The sequence below is a fragment of the Megachile rotundata genome, chromosome 3 (genome assembly GCF_050947335.1).
Source record: "Megachile rotundata isolate GNS110a chromosome 3, iyMegRotu1, whole genome shotgun sequence".
In the NCBI taxonomy this organism is placed as follows: domain Eukaryota; kingdom Metazoa; phylum Arthropoda; class Insecta; order Hymenoptera; family Megachilidae; genus Megachile; species Megachile rotundata.
The window spans coordinates 3987258-4004721 of NC_134985.1; the positions used below are offsets into that span (position 1 = coordinate 3987258).

The following is a 17464-nucleotide window of genomic DNA, read 5'->3' on the forward strand; positions in this document are numbered from 1 at the left end:
TGCATGGACGTGCAATGCTCTTTCCATTAAATGATATCATTCAAGCTAATAAATTATGATTTTTCAGGCTCAATTTTGTCTAATTAATTTTTTATCCACCCTCCTCCTCAATCAACTTCAGATATTATTTTGAAACACGAAATTTCTCCATGTTGGAAAGATTTTAACGATACACATTATTCTTAAATGAAATAAAAAAGCTTCCAGAAGAAAGTAATATTGTTATTTTAATAAATTTTAAGAAATTTTGTTATAAGTTTAATATTAAACTTACTTGAATTCATTTGAAGTTCAATATTGAACTTACAACAAAATATATCAAACAAAAGCCGTGCATTTTATCATGTAGAATATAATTGCGGCATAAAAAATATGGGTTTATGATAAAAAAAGACAAGATGACCTTGAAATAACTTCGAAGACGCTCATAGATTAAAAAACTAGTAATGCTATTTGAGTCCCCACTCGAAATACGAAATGACACGTGTCAGTTTGTTAAATCACGCGTCTTCGAGATTTTTTACAATGTCAACTTACATGGAACACCTTGCGTACGCTAGATGTTCCACACAAATGGAATAGGCTATATCTCCTAAATGCCTGGGAATAAAAATTGTTATAAGTAAAAGTTGGACGGTATCAGGCTGTGCATAATACATATATGTATAATTAGTTTTATACATTTTTGTGCATCATGCATCAGAAAAATGCAACTGCATTTGTTACGGATAGAACTGGCCAATTGAGACATTTCAGAGCATGGAATGAAAATTTAAAGATAAACATAAGATTTAATGAATTTAGCGGGGTTTTCGGGGACGACTGGTCAAAAGCAGCAGGCATGGCGAGTTTCCATGCCTCGAAGCCCTACGTGCACGGGGAAACCTGTGGCCGTATTCGTCGAACACCATGAGTGTCTCGGCATGAAAAACACCATCGTAGCACCGGGGGTAACCAATCCGCCCGGGAGTGGTGGTGCTCACCAAAACACCGAGGGCCACTCCGCTCGGGAGAGGTGAGAACCCGGGCGGGGGCGAGCTTGCTTGCCCCGCGCTCCGGCTAGCTGTCTGCGGGATCGGTCGCACTCGAAGACGATAGATAATTAATTGTTCTAAGAAATGTACACGTGCGTGGTGCAAGTGGCAGTGGCACGTGGCACATGCTCTGAAATTCCGAGAAAAATGCTAATTAATAAGTATTTGATCCACCGCAAAATGCCGGCAAACCCAGGTGCGCACTTCGGCAGAAAAGAAAGGCACTCCTCAGCGACGTCTCCTGATGCGTAATTTTCGAAAAACGAATACAAAGGCGCGGACCGCTCCGTTTGACGGCGAGTACCGGCAAGTGCCGGCGCGACATCGGTATCGGCGCGCGGCGTGGCGGCGCGGCGGCTCGGCTGCAAAAGGCGGGCGGCATCGCGAGGATCGGTCGTAGAGGGATGACCGCGAAGCCAAGGTCGACGGAGGGCACGTGGCAGATTTCGAAGAAATCGGGTGGTTGCTAGGAGACGTCGTGGGGGAGTGAAACGTATAAAATAAGCGAGGGCACCGGGCCCGCACTTCATACCTTCATTCTCTTATATTTGTTGCTACGCGTTTCATTCTGTTCCGTCGCTAACGGAACATGAGGTGAGGATTTCCAAAGGGAGTTTATGATAGGGCCTCTACGAACAGCTGTTTTTGAGTTTGAATATTTTAGATTGCTAGCAATAGTCGTTTACCTTTTTTCAGATAATAGATTCCAAATTTTTAGTTTCGTTTTGTTCTCGACAGCTCAGCTCATGTCATAAACTCGGTCCTTCCCGAAGGGTAATTTCGCGAGCAAACGATGTAACGGTTTTCCTGGCCTTCGAGGGCCTACCTGGAGGGAAAAACCCCGGTGTCGCAGGACTTTGGGTCTTCTCACACACACGCGCGCTTGCACCCCACCCTCTCTTAGCGACCTGGCTAAGACCGAAATAGAGGGTGGGATTTAGAATCTAACAACCACGCTGATTGGGAAATTAACAAATTTCGGAAAACCAATCAGCGTGGATTTCCGGACGTCCGAACGTTTCGCGGACGACAAGACGACAACGGATCGTCACTTATCTTCTATAACTCGAATCCGCATCATCGAGTTTTCTTGGGTCTCAATCGTGCGGAGACCCACGTCAAAAAAAGGTGTTGTCATTTTAAATAGTGACAACATCGGCCGCGAACACCGACGAGCCTAATCGGTAAGAGGAACCCTACAAATTCCTCCGAGGAAGAAATTCGCGTTGGTGAACGCGCGCCGGCAACGATCATTATCGAGTTGCCATCGTAACATATGGTCCTTCGAGCCGGATAACTGACCTACGGACAAACAGTGCACGAGTGATCCACAAACAAAGTGACATTTAATTAACTAAGGTGCTGAGTGATAAGTGGAATCCAGCAACTTCCGACGAAGTGATTCCAAGGATTCAGGAAACAGGACGGAACTGCATATCCAGAGGAGCCACCCAGGGTCAACGAGACACACGATTGGGTCATTGGCAATCGTTCGCGCCAACAACAATTCCAGTCAACGACGTCTTCGCATCAGTCAAGGTAGGCTCGTTAAGAATTGCCGATTATTTCCATCCCTCGCAATTTCCTGTATCGTAATTCTTCCGTTTCGATCTCGTTACGTAAAATATGGCGACCGCGTCAACTCATGAATCTGGCGCCGATCAACTGCCGACGATAAAGTTGATGAAGAACAGACGCCGCACATTCAAGGCGCAAATTACAATGTTAAGCAAGGCTCTTGAAACGTATCAAGACTCGACGAAAGAACGCCTCAAACTCCGCGAACGGGTCGAACGATTACGCAAACAATTTGACACGTTCAACGAAATTCAAGACGAGTTAGGATTAATCGAAAACTTCGAACAAACGGAAGCGGAGCGCGAAGCGGTCACCGAACAATTCGACGAAGCGATCGCCACGGCTCTCACGTTGTTGCAAGAAGCTGAACGGGTTACGACGCAACAACCATCAACGGAAATTAGAGTCGCGAACGAATCACCTTCTCCGTCAACGTCATCAACCGCGATCGGAGTACACCTTCCCAAAATCGATCTACCAAAATTCGATGGTCGATTAGAAAAATGGATTGCATTCAAGGATGCATTTCAGACGATGATCCACGCGCATACGGGTTTGAGCGACATACAGAAGCTCCATTATCTAAGGTTGTCGTTATCGGGCAAGGCTGAATCCGCCATCGAGTCCTTCACGATCAGCGAGGACAACTACAGGGCGACTTGGGATCAGCTGATCGAAACCTACGATAATACGCGCGCGCTCGTTCTCCGACATTCCGCGTTACTGCGCGACACGCCCGCAATGATCGACGACACGGCCGAGTCGATCCGCGATCTAGTCAATCACATGCAGTCTCAGATTCGCTCCCTGCACGCATTGGGAAGATCTTGGGAGGACATCGCGAACGATCTGTTGACTAGCATCGCGATATCAAAAATGGGTCCCAACACGAAACGAGAATGGGAACAAACGTTGTCAGACACGTCGATGCCGAAGATTTCGGACGTTTTCCGGCATCTCCGCAACGCGTCCCATCGATGCAGGAGCGAAGAGTCGCCGCAGACCGAGTCAAACGCTCCAATTTCGAACGAGTATCACGCTCCATCGGCGAGCACGGCACCGTCGCGCCCGGCACTCGCGAAAACATCACCGACGTTCGCGAGAAAATCGACGCGTCCAAACAAACCCCCATCGCCGCGATCAGGCAGACGACAAACCTTCGTTGCAACCTCCGCAACAAGCTGCAAGATTTGCAACTCCGGACCGCATCAAGTCTTCCAGTGTCAGCGTTTTTTAGATATGACAGTCAAGGACAGGATCCAGGCTGCACGCAAGGCCAATCTCTGCTTTAATTGCCTCCAAACAGATCATGCTACCAGAGATTGTAACGGAGGAAAATGTCGCGTCTGCAACGGGCGCCACAACACGAAGCTCCATCAGGATGCTACGACACCGGGCAACGCGAATAAATCGTGACTACCAAGGCGAACCGGACCTTCAACATCACGACAACAGGGCACTCATCTCGGACCGGACACACCAACGAACGGATTATTGGCCACGGCAATCGTCGAGGTATTAGATCGCGATCGACAACCCGTTCATTGCCGAACACTGGTCGATACCTGTTCGAACGCCAACTTCATCACGGAAGATCTCGCGGACAAGCTACGTTTGCCATCGACGCGGGCATCCGTAGCGATTCAAGGCTTAAATCAGGCAAACACCGTGGCGAACAAATTGGTGACAACAACAATCAAATCACGGTGTTCGAATTATCAACGACAGCTGACCTTCTTCACGATCCCGCAGATATCAGATCGAACGCCTGATATGCCGATGGACCGATCGAAAATTCGAATACCGCCCAACATTCGATTGGCAGACCCGCATTTTCATCAACCGGGGAAAGTCGATATGCTGATAGGGACCGGTCCAGCGCTATCATGCCTCAGCATCGGCCAACTCGATCTTTCCGACCAAAGCGGCCGAGATTTGATCCTCCAGAAGACTCAGCTGGGTTGGATCATCGGAGGGAACGTTCCAGTTTCGACCACGCGCGCGGCACACAAGACATTCATCGCCAATCTGGAAGTCAGCCTCCAACGGTTCTGGGAGGTGGAAGAAGGACCGTGCGATCAACACTTCTCCATCGAAGAACGCGAGTGCGAGAAACATTTCGTAGAAAACGTGCGACGTGATGATTCCGGACGCTATACGGTTGCGTTACCATTCAACGAGAAGAAGAACAATCTAGGGGAATCCCGGTCGCGTGCCCTAAATCGTCTTCTTTCTCTCGAGCGAAAATTGGAACGCAATCCGGAATTAAAAGAACAATATACTGCGGTATTAAACGAATACCTTGCGTTGGGACACATGTCACAGGTAGAAGGTTTCGACGCGCGTGGCTTCTACCTGCCGCATCATGCTGTCATAAAACCTTCAAGCGCCACGACGAAGGTTCGAGTTGTGTTCGACGGTTCGGCAAAGACGAGCACAGGTGTATCATTAAACGACGCATTAATGATAGGTCCAACCATTCAGGACGACCTGTTCTCTCTTCTCCTACGATTTCGCACGTACGCTTTCGTAATTACCGGGGACATTGAGAAAATGTATCGGCAATTTCTCGTTCGGCCAGAGGATCGCGCGTACCAGCGAATTTTATGGAGAAATAAGGACGGCCACGTAAAAACGTACGAGTTGAACGTGGTCACGTTTGGCCTTTCGTCGGCTCCATTTTTAGCAATCCGTTGCATACATCAACTCGCAGACGACGAACGGGACGCGTATCCAGAAGCGGCAACCGTCTTAAAGAGAGATCTGTACGTAGACGATCTTCTCACGGGCGCCGATACGGCTCAACAAGCGAAACGCATGCAGACGCAGATCAGCAACTTGCTCAAGACAGGAGGACTCAACATCCGCCAATGGGCCTCCAACGAACCCAACATTCTCGAGGGACTGAGCGAGGAGCAGATCCACCCAAAAATCTTAGGAGACGCCGCCGTTATGAAAACCTTGGGAGTGTCCTGGGATGCGCGAAACGACACAATTCGTTACACAGTCGAAATCCCAACCAACGGCAAAATCAGCAAGCGCAGTATTTTGTCTACGATCGCTAAAATATTCGACCCATTAGGACTTCTTGGGCCCGTCACGATCATCGCCAAGATCCTAATGCAACGCCTTCGGCAATTGAAGATCAGTTGGGACGAATCACTTCCTGCCAACCTTCACACCGAGTGGATCACCTACGCGGCACAGTTGCAGGAACTGAACAACATGGAGTGCAACCGTCACGTCAGCCAAAGGAATTGCAAGCACATCGAGCTCCACGGATTTTGCGATTCTAGCGAACGAGCATACGGAGCCTGCATTTACGTCCGCACGATAAGTGAGGATGGTCACATCGAAACCCACTTACTGTGCGCAAAATCTCGCGTCGCGCCGTTAAAAACCATAACTCTCGCGCGGTTAGAGTTATGCGGAGCCGCTCTTTTGGCATCGTTATACGCCTCCGTCCGAAAGGCGATCACGCGCGATATCAAAGAAACTTTTTTATGGACCGATTCGACCATAGTATTAAACTGGATCAAGAAACAGCCTAATACTTTAAAAACTTTCGTGGCCAACCGTGTGGCCGACATTCAGCGCAAAACAGACACGGAATCGTGGCGACATATCAAATCAGAACACAATCCAGCTGATTTGATATCACGGGGTGTTATGCCTGCGCAATTCCACAACAATGGATTCTGGTTCCACGGTCCAGACTGGCTTGCCGACCATCGAGCAAGGTGGCCAGAATCAAAGGTCAGCTTGACGGATGAGGTACCCGAATTAAAAAGGGTTACGTGTCTCGTGAGCTCAACCATTCGGAGCGACGAGATCCTCACCCGATATTCGTGCCTCAAGAGGCTTACGCGGGTCGTCGCGTATTGTCTCCGCTTCCGTCAACGCGTCGCGGGACCATTGACCACCGAGGAGCTGCAAGAAGCCAGACAACGTATCATCAAGCTGGTGCAACTCACCTCATTCGAACAGGACATTCGGGACCTCGAAGGCGGAAAATTACGTCCGAAGAGTAAACTGCGATCGCTCAACCCATTTCTTGACGAACAGGGTTTGCTACGTGTCGGAGGACGTCTGCAGAATTCGGAGTTACCGTTCGCGCAAAAACATCCTATTTTGCTGCCGAAGGGAAACCACGTGACTGATTTGATCATACGTGAAGCGCACGTCGAAAATCATCACGCGGGCATCACGGCTACCCTCTACAGCGTGCGCCAAACGTATTGGCCCATTGATGGGAAAAATACAACAAGAAAAATTATTCGACGATGCGTCAGGTGCTTCCGGGTCAATCCACCTGCCGTCGAATACATCATGGGAAATCTACCTGCGGCACGTGTCACCGCAAATCGGCCATTCCATACCTGCGGCGTAGATTATTGCGGACCGTTTTACGTAAAGGAGCGGCGCTATCGAAACCGAACGAAGGTAAAGGTTTACGTGGCAATATTTACCTGCTTCGCGACGAAGGCAGTGCACCTTGAGGTGGTAGGCGATCTAACTACCGAGGCATTTATCGCAGCTCTTAAACGATTTATTGCACGGCGCGGACGTTGTCGTCACATATACTCAGACAACGGCACCAATTTCGTCGGTGCAAATAAGGAGTTAACTGCAATCTATCAATCGCTAGCAAGGGACAAGAAATTGCAAACATTCATAGCCGACAAGACAATTTCTTGGCATTTCATCCCGGCCTTATCGCCACACTTCGGTGGTCTTTGGGAGGCCGCTGTAAAGGCGTTCAAACACCATGTCAAACGAGTGGTGGGTGAAGAATTGTTCACTCTTGAACAGTTCAACACTTTCGTAATCGAGGTCGAAGCGATCCTTAATTCAAGACCCCTCACTCCTCTCTCCACAGATCCCAACGATCCGTCAGCTCTGACTCCTGGCCACTTCCTAATCGGTAATCCCTTAACGAGCATTACTGAGACTGATTTCAGCAAAACACCGACCAACAGACTGTCCAATTGGCAGCATATCCAGAAAGTCAGGCAACATTTCTGGACCAGATGGCAAAAGGAGTACGTGAACCATTTGAACGTACGACACAAATGGACGACGGGTACACACGAGATCAAGGAAGGGACCATCGTGGTCCTAAGAGAGGACAACCTTCCACCGTTAACTTGGCAGCTTGGACGTGTGGAGGCCACGCATCCCGGAGCGGACGGGATCATCCGAGCAGTCACGGTTCGAACCAGCCACGGGACTTATCAAAGGAACGTGAAGAAGCTGGCGCCTCTTCCGATCGAAGAAGAGGACCTCCTACCACCACACAGTCGGATCACTTCAACGAGTCAAGAGCGATCTACATCTTGATCAATCCGATTGATCAACGGGGGGGAGTATGTTCCGTCGCTAACGGAACATGAGGTGAGGATTTCCAAAGGGAGTTTATGATAGGGCCTCTACGAACAGCTGTTTTTGAGTTTGAATATTTTAGATTGCTAGCAATAGTCGTTTACCTTTTTTCAGATAATAGATTCCAAATTTTTAGTTTCGTTTTGTTCTCGACAGCTCAGCTCATGTCATAAACTCGGTCCTTCCCGAAGGGTAATTTCGCGAGCAAACGATGTAACGGTTTTCCTGGCCTTCGAGGGCCTACCTGGAGGGAAAAACCCCGGTGTCGCAGGACTTTGGGTCTTCTCACACACACGCGCGCTTGCACCCCACCCTCTCTTAGCGACCTGGCTAAGACCGAAATAGAGGGTGGGATTTAGAATCTAACAACCACGCTGATTGGGAAATTAACAAATTTCGGAAAACCAATCAGCGTGGATTTCCGGACGTCCGAACGTTTCGCGGACGACAAGACGACAACGGATCGTCACTTATCTTCTATAACTCGAATCCGCATCATCGAGTTTTCTTGGGTCTCAATCGTGCGGAGACCCACGTCAAAAAAAGGTGTTGTCATTTTAAATAGTGACAACATCGGCCGCGAACACCGACGAGCCTAATCGGTAAGAGGAACCCTACAAATTCCTCCGAGGAAGAAATCCGCGTTGGTGAACGCGCGCCGGCAACGATCATTATCGAGTTGCCATCGTAACACATTCTTTATATTTGTTGTTACGAGGCTTCACTTATAACTTGTCACTACGGGACATAGTTGTTTGTCATTACGGACTTTACTTTATATTTTGCAAAGACTTTCATTGCGTGAGCAAGTATTTCGGCATTTGGTTGTAATATTGATGTCTATCACTCGCAGACTGAATTATAATACGTTGTTATAATAATTGAAATAAACTGTGCGTATTCACCGTCGAAAAATTGAGTTGTTCTGATACAGCATTTATTCTTTAAGTGGTAACCTATATTTTTGATTGCACAAATCGATACAGTTTTTTGTGCTCCACATAATTAACTTACTTCTGTCCTAGATTTATTCGTTAGAAAGTTATTGCAGCTACAAGTTCTTCGAATTATTTCGTCACTAAGCAAGTGTTCCATAGCACATACTTACATCATAAACCACTGTGCGAATGGTCCTCCATTGCAATTCTTACGTTGCATGACACATTACTGTAGTATGATGTATAAAAGCTGATGTATAAAAGAAAGACCATGATAGACGGACAGTCCGTCGATGTTTTTGTAGGAATGTAGTAGGAGGGGAGAAGAGGGCTTGCGGGTTTTTCTCCTAATTTTGGACAAAAGGTAATTTTGAAATGTCGAGTGTGTCGTTCAATTGTGTTGTAACAGTCCACTGTACATTTATATAATTCATTATACTATTATTATCATACCTTTATATACACTGTATATTACTCTCTACATTACTTGTATCCCTTTCCGTAATTTTGGACGTCGAATGTGTTGTTTGAACTTCTCAACATTTAGTAATGGGATGTGAATACCGAATCATCAGCGAGTACCAATGCCCTGTAATTTTTACTTAAAAGTCTGGCAGCTATCCGAGAATTCCGTTCTGGAGCACCGTCTTGTTGAAAGTACCGTATGTTTTGCCATTATCTTAGAGGGAATGTCTGTATTGTGTAAAAGAACTGGTAGATCAGATTCCAGAAAGTTTAGGTACCTTTGATCGGTCAATGTTTCATTAAAAAAATATGTATAGTCCGATACTCCATTTGTTAAAAATTCTGCACTAAACATTTACGCTATTCCATATTTGTTAGTGTTTCTCCTGAGGCGTCGATTTTCAACAGACCATGTGTATTATGTCCATAAAACATCCCATTGTTTGTGAATGTCGTTTCGTCTGCCCACAGAATTAGGAACACAAAATTTTCATTTTCTTGAATACGTCGTAAAAAGTATCGGCAACAGTTCATTCTTCGAACTTCTTCTCCAGGTCGCAATGCTTATCTAATGGAAAATCGATAGTGATAAAAGTTATGTGTTCTCAAAACGCATTAAACCCATGATTTGGAAATTTCATATTCTCTAGCCAGATCTCCCATAGTCATATATGGATTTAATTCGACGTCCGCTATTACTGCTACTACATTACGTTTATTTTCAATGATTGGATTCAGCACATCTGGTTTTGGTTTGCGGAAGAAGCCGTACTACCATAAATTGGTCTCCAAATTGTAAGAATACGAACGCGGAGACGGTTGCCCATTAGAACATATCTCTCCGTACTGTCGTGTAGCCCTTACACCATTTTGGTTGCATTTTCTGAACACAATGAACACATAAACTGCTTTACTATTTATAAATGTCATATTTTCGAAACACTGGGTCGCGCACTGGTAGTAAATAGTTACTGATGAAAATTTTAATCTTACAATGATTAGTATTAGCAGCCACTTTTTGTTTATAAACATTATAATGGAACATAGTGTCGGTATTCCAGAACCTTTTGTCGAGTGACCGAAATAATTCGGAGAACTTGTAGCAGCAGGGTCATTCCACACTAAATCGTTCACTTTTGGACCTCACCACTTGCGATTTTGCTCTAATCAAAATATGTTGTCATTTTGTCGGTTTCGAATTTGTTAACCCTTTCGCTACCCACAAGTCATATTGTGCACGCCGCTTATAAACGGCGTTCGTATCCACAGGTCATATTGTGCGCGCCGCTTATAAGCAGCGCTCGAAGCGAAAGGGTTAAGGAGTAACAAGCTTTCAAAGTTTGCAATTTTTACTCATTTTTTCGAAAATAGGCTTCACTTACGAATTTTTTTCTCAGAAACTACTCAACCGACTTAACTAATTTTTTTTTGCTTTGTGCATAAAGGATTGGGCTATTTTAAAAAATTTTTTTCAATTCTTTTTTGCGTTTTTTTCAATAAAGAGTGTAAAGGGTTTAAATTAAAAAAAATATGGCCATGTTCTTTGAAGCCTTCCCTTTAAAATGAGCCCTTCAGAACGATGGAGCCTCGAAAACTCACATCACTACAAACTGGAAAAATTGCGAGGTATCTCCGTTTTAGGTAGGCGAGTCGCGCTAAAGATTGAATCACAGAACAATGTTTGATAATTTAACAAAGTAATTAAACCAATATTAGAAAAGCTATGTTTAATGAATAATTAATCCGACAAACCAAATTGGCTTAAAACTGCTATTCCTCAATTTAACTCCAAAATTAATTAGACAATTGCCCTTTTTAACCGACTTCGAAAAAGGAGGAGGTTACTCAATTCGATCAGTATATTTTTTTTTTTTTTTTTCTATGTATGTTCGCCGATTACGCCTAACTGGCTGGACCGATCGGAATGAAACCTTTTGCATCTAGTGGGTTCTGACTCCCCATTGGTACCATTATCAAAAAATTTTTCATTTTTTAATTGCAAAGCGTTGTTATTGCAAAACAACCGGCAACTTCTGAAATAAATTTTTCTCGATTTTAGTGCGCTTTTAATATCTTATCACGGACATGATTCTGAACAATTTTGTTCCTATAAAAATTTCGCGGAAAGCCTTAATTTTCGAGATATTAGTGAAAAATTGTTATTAACTTTTGAAATCAACTTCGAACGATTTTAATGTCCTTTTTATATGTTGTCAGTGGCATGGTTCTGGACAACGTTTTCCTTATGCATAATTGACGGAAAGCTTTAGTTTTAGAGATATTAGCGAAAAAAAAAATTGAAAAACGAATATTCATGTCGTCTTTTACTTAATTATGTTCATGTCGTTTACGCAGACGAAAAAAAAGCCCGGAAGTACTGTCTCACAGTATTCTATACAATTCTCCCCATTCCACTAAAAAGCGCGAAATAAAATAATTTTCAGAAAAAAAATACACCGACTTCGAAATGCACTAAAAAGTATAAAATAATTTCTATTTCCTAATGAAGTAATTTCTATTTCATTCAATCATATGAATGAAACCTATTTACTCGATAGGTACTATATTAAATACATTTCAACCTTTTCGGAGGCGGCGCAAAATTAAAAATACCTCAGTAAACGTTGCTACCAATAACCAGCGGATTGTGGTATGGCGTATTGGAAATTAATAAATCCTGAGAAAGAATACGAACCATAGTTACATTCTATACGCACTAACACCTACTTCGCGGCGTGCTGTCGAGTTATATGTATAGAAAAAAAATAGCTATCGAAGCTTTGTCTATGTTCGGCTGTCCAAAGAATTACATGTTCAAGAAAATCTTTTAATTTTGCGCCGCCTCCGAAAAGGTTGAAATGTATTTAATATACTACTTATCGAGTAAATAGGTTTCATTCATATCTGTGATGTAATTGTATGATTGAATGAAATAAAAATTACTTCATTAGGAAATAGAAATTATTTTATACTTTTTAGTGCATTTCGAAGTCGGTGTATTTTTTTTCTGAAAACTATTTTATATTGGAATATATTGTTACGCGCGGTTCGCGGCACGGCTAACTCGTTGCCCGCGATCCCGCCCCGACCTTCGCAGCGCCTCCGCGGATCCGCGGACGAATAGTACTTCGGCGCCCGATTCGCATCCTTTCGATACCGTATTTAATTTAATTTTTCTTATTGGGCGCCAGACGTTTTTCAGCGCCACGATACCGAACGTTAACACGGAACGAGATTCTACGGCAATACATCGGTGCAAGGACGATACAACCGATTGTAACATCCCTGGAAGAGTTTTTTTTTACTTTTCATCACCAACATGACAGTTCTGTGCTCAATTCAATTACCCACCAATAGTTTAGTTACCGACAATAATAAACTGTTACCGACGGTACATTATATATTAGTTATCCTGTGTATTTAGCTTTGACAGTCGGTAATCATTAGATATATATATATATCAATATTCTTAATTTTAATAATTATTTTATGTTTTCAATCCAAGATGAGTAATATGTTTCATTAAAAACAAAGTTAATGTATTATTTTATAAGCTATTGCAATAAATGTACTATTCTATATGGAAAATTTCGCACTGCTATGTGCCTATGTGCCGCGAAGCTAGCCCCGAATTTCCTGGAATTCTAGCGTTACCTAGAGAAGGATAGAAATACATTTTACAATTTCGATATTATTAATTATTAAAAACTATTAGCTAAACAAATCAGTTAATATATATCAAGCGTACTAATATTATGTTATCCGGAATTAAAGTCAAACGTTAGTTTATTGCAATATATATTGTAAATTATAATATTATTCAATGGAATGTTCTAGAAGCATCCTATGCTTATACATTTAGCTCCGATCCGTATAGAAGTCGTGCGTAGTACATAAAAAGAGATAGAAAATGCAATTTCATTAAAACACTATTAAATTACTATTTTTATATCAGAAATGTAAACCATAATGTAGAATGCGATATTAATAATGTAATTAAATCGGTTGTTTGTACAATTAATGTCTAATTACAAATTTATACGATAATTATATATTTCGACGTTATGGGGGTTTTCCGAGAATTCGCCAGGCTGGCGAGTATAAAAGGCCGAGCGGAGCTCGCCAAAATCGAAGAATAGTTTTCGAAGTCGAGCCAGCTAGAAGTCTTCAGATAAGTATAACCGGAACAGTTTTCGCTGTGAAGAGCCGCAACGATTCTTAATACTTGACTGGTAAAGCGGGTATACGCCATTTGGATACTTGGTCATGGGTCGTTCTAGTAGCTAGCTAACGCAGGCTCCCCATTCAAACGATCTCGTATCTGAAACTCCGCTAGGAGAGTGCTATACTTTGCGCCAAGAAAGGCTAAGATATCGAAAGGATAGCTCTCAGCTACTCATATTTGATTTTACATCGGATTGCTAACGCGCCATCAGATTCTCGGAGCTCGCTCTGGGTCGTTTCGTAGCTAGCTAACGCAGGCTCCCCATTTGAGCGGCTTAGTCTCTGAAGCTCGTGTCTTTTGGGTGGCAGTTCAGCAATTACGATTTTATATTAGAATCAATTGATTTGCTACCCTGTCAACTTATACTGTTCACCCTTTTCCTATATCGTTGGGTCGTTCTAGTAGCTAGCTAACGCAGGCTCCCCAATTAAGCGATCTGGTTTTGGTTGTCAGTGTTCGTTTTGACGAAAAGGGTCATGTACAATTAGTTGTCGAGTCAGACTAAAAGAGTAACTGTTCCGAGGTAATAATTCATTTAGATTCAAACAAATTTTGTACTTGAATTAATAAAAGAATATTGTTCTGTCATTAGCGTAAACTCAGTAGTCGACTACACCGCGTTAGATAATAGATAAAATCGTTAATCTGTCTAACTTTGCGAAAGCGTATTTAGGTACACTTAGAGAATCACACTTAGGTCGTGTTCCTCGCTGCGGTAGACTATCACGCGCTAATATTAATAACTCCGAAAAGAATATTCATTATATAAACTACAAACGTATTAATCACGATAAACTTTGTCATTGCGATAGCGTTCGAAACAAGAATTAAAATAATATAGAATATCAAATTCAGTAATTATATAAAAGCGAAGTCAGACTTAGGTATGAAATAATATAAAGTGTTAACTAGCGAGAATCAGATTTAGTTAGATTCATAATTATCAATTACATATTGTTTAATTTACCAAGTACTATTATTTCTATTATCAATAATATATCAAAGTCTATTTAGTTTCTTTTGATCGAACCAATATACTTTTCATATTTTGTTATTTGTTACTTGTTATTTGTTAAATTCATCATCTTCGTTATTTTATTGAATAAACCCTTATTGTTGAAAGATATTGGCCTGTGGATTTCACTCCTTAACCGCACACCACACGAATCCCACAATCTTTAGAATTAGTTATTTTCCAAAACGAGTCGTTCAGTTGGTAAAAGCCGCTCTTTACCTTACTAGCGCTAGTAACTATCTGAATCTAGGTTCCAGAGTCGTTACACGATTACATATAACGATCTCGTGAAACGCTGAAGACTCGAATCGGCGGCGGAAAGGCTCGGCTGCTCAGATAACTGAACGGAATGGTAAAGTGGCGGGATTGTTCAGGGGTAAAGGAACTAGACGCGGAGGTGGACGAGAAAATAATCTGGGAGAAGTAGAAAGAGTTCTTTAGAATTAACAGTTACTAACTCCAGAGTTTATTTAAGTCTAATTAACCTAAGACTAGGACAGCGTGATCATTCGTAGAACGGTAAATTGCGATTGATCGAAACGTATCGTACTCGGCGGAAGGCCGAGTTTTATTCATAAAACATAGGCGAGATCTTACACACGAGAACAATAAATGCATATTTCTAGGTTTTCACGTAATCTCCTGACCTTATTAATTACTCTCGGAACGAAACGCAACTAAATAAACCAAAACGCAACGCAACTAAGTAAACGGAACGCAACGCGACGAAACGATCGTAACGCGACGAAACACGACGAGACTCGACGCGACGAAACGCAAACGCAACTTATTACTACCCGCGAATTGATTCCGTATTTGGGACCGTCTAGAGAGAGAGGGCGAGAACTAGCGCGATAAACTACGGTTTTTCCGATACCGTAAAACATGCACTTTACGATCTGCTCCTGTAATTATTAGATCACGAACTCGGGACGTGGGAGGGCCCAATTCAAAGCAAAACGCGATAGATTGCGGATAAGGCGGTACTATCCCCCAGTCAGGTTCAGTAACTGCTACAAGTTCGGCTTCTGGAGAGATCGGGAAGCGATCTTTCTAGTTTAACGCGATCTACACGAGACGTCCGGACGTCGGGATCCTCGACCGTCCCGGACAGGGGCCCCCGGATTTACCCTTCTATCTTAGCCTACTTATACATTAAACAAATAAATGCTGACACTCCGGTTACATTTTGCAGATCCTGACCGTGAACGGTCCGATCGATGATCGACAATCCACGGTACCTTAATCCCAGTTTCGTGATCTTTACAAACGATAATAATTCGAGGGGGGACTTACCGAGATATCCTGGGCGCAGGGCGGAACGGTACGTTAACTCAAGATACTTTACGGTACAATGCACTCGGCAGTTACCAAAAACGGAATAATTAACCGCAAGCCCTTGTGCCGGTACTAGGACACCTCGTGATCATACCCCACCCTTCGCCGGAGTATCTTTTTTCCTGCGATGTTTCTTCGGCAGGACCTCCTCCTACTCCGCAGCCTCTCTTCGTTTATCGTAGGGCTATAGCGGGGTAGCGGCAAGGTAGCGGCAAGGTAGCGGCGCGTTCGGTATATAAAAAATAATAGAGCGGCAGATTACGTTCCTACGGCATTGCGCGCGATTCGTTCTTTCTCTAGACGGTTCTTGCCGGTGCCCTATGACCCATTCGATCTCCCGAGGAGGTTCCTTGTGACGGGTATAAAATACCACGTCACAATATAGATCACTATCTAAAACAACGAGCTTCACAGACTAGATCGCTTAGATAAACTGTACAGCTTATAGATCAATCCCGTGAATTCGAATGTCTGTATAAGGCGTTCTAAATCAGATAAGTCCTGAGAGTATTTTTGGATTCTTTCAACAAAAACTGTTCAGAACGTCTATTTAGCTTCTAAGAGATCGTACTAGCTCCAAGTCGAAAATTCTTCTGCGCTTGCATCGTTCGTTGTTTGTGTTTTTATGTTCCGGCGAATCTAGATTTTCGCGCCCAGAGCTTTTATTTTTCAAGGCTACACCAAGTCTTTCCTATGCTAGATATGTATAATTTTACACATAATTTTACATTCTTTTTGTTTTTTAAATAATAGTACTTTGTTTTTCTTCTCAATTTGTTTAAAACATAATGTACAATACATTGTGTAATGTGTGACGTATCGATGGGGGAAACCCGAAGGAGGTTCCCTGGAGTGGGGGCAGTCAGGGAAAACGGCCCTCCACGTACCAATGCTCACACCCACAGCCGATTTATATTACGGGGCATCGCGCCAGTGCCAATGCACGCGTCCACGGTAATCGCCCTTCCGGCTGCTCTGTCGGGAGCGCGAATCAGAGGGGGTCAGAAAAAAAAATGAGCAAAAGACCCGCGAGTTAGTATCCAGTAGAAAAAGGCTTTTATTCAGGCGCCAAGCAGGCCACGTAAGTAAAACAGAAAAAAATTGGAGTGGGCCCCACGCGTTACAAGCAACGGTCGAGGAAAAAGGATCGACTCGCCAATTGCGAGGGAGGCTTTCGCGGCGCGGGAGCACACGGTACGCGCAAGTACAAAAGGAAGAAAGAATGCTGATCGTCTGCAGGGAGCACGCCCTCTTAGGGGTCGTGGACAACAAGGGGACGTTGGTCCTAAATACCAAATACAGAAGCAAAAGAAATAAAGGGAACGGTATCAGCGTAGACCGTTCGCGGCCTCTAGGGTCCTCGTCACTGGGGCCAGGGGTCCTATCGTCCTCGCTCACGCGCAAATGAACAACAAAAATGATAGGTAAGGAGATGACCCCTACCTTTTTGGCGCAGTGGTCCCAAAACTCCACACTGAGGCGGCGACGA

At 43.7% G+C, this 17464-nt stretch overlaps 1 protein-coding gene across 1 annotated transcript; it reads left to right on the forward strand.

Annotated features, from left to right (window-relative positions):
• The first annotated feature begins 2660 nt into the window (after positions 1-2660).
• Positions 2661-7952, forward strand: LOC105663391 (uncharacterized). Its single transcript, XM_076529588.1, has 2 exons — positions 2661-4013; positions 4068-7952. Exons 1-2 carry the CDS (start codon positions 2661-2663, stop codon positions 7950-7952), a joined length of 5238 nt encoding a protein of 1745 aa, XP_076385703.1.
• Positions 7953-17464: the final 9512 nt, after the last annotated feature.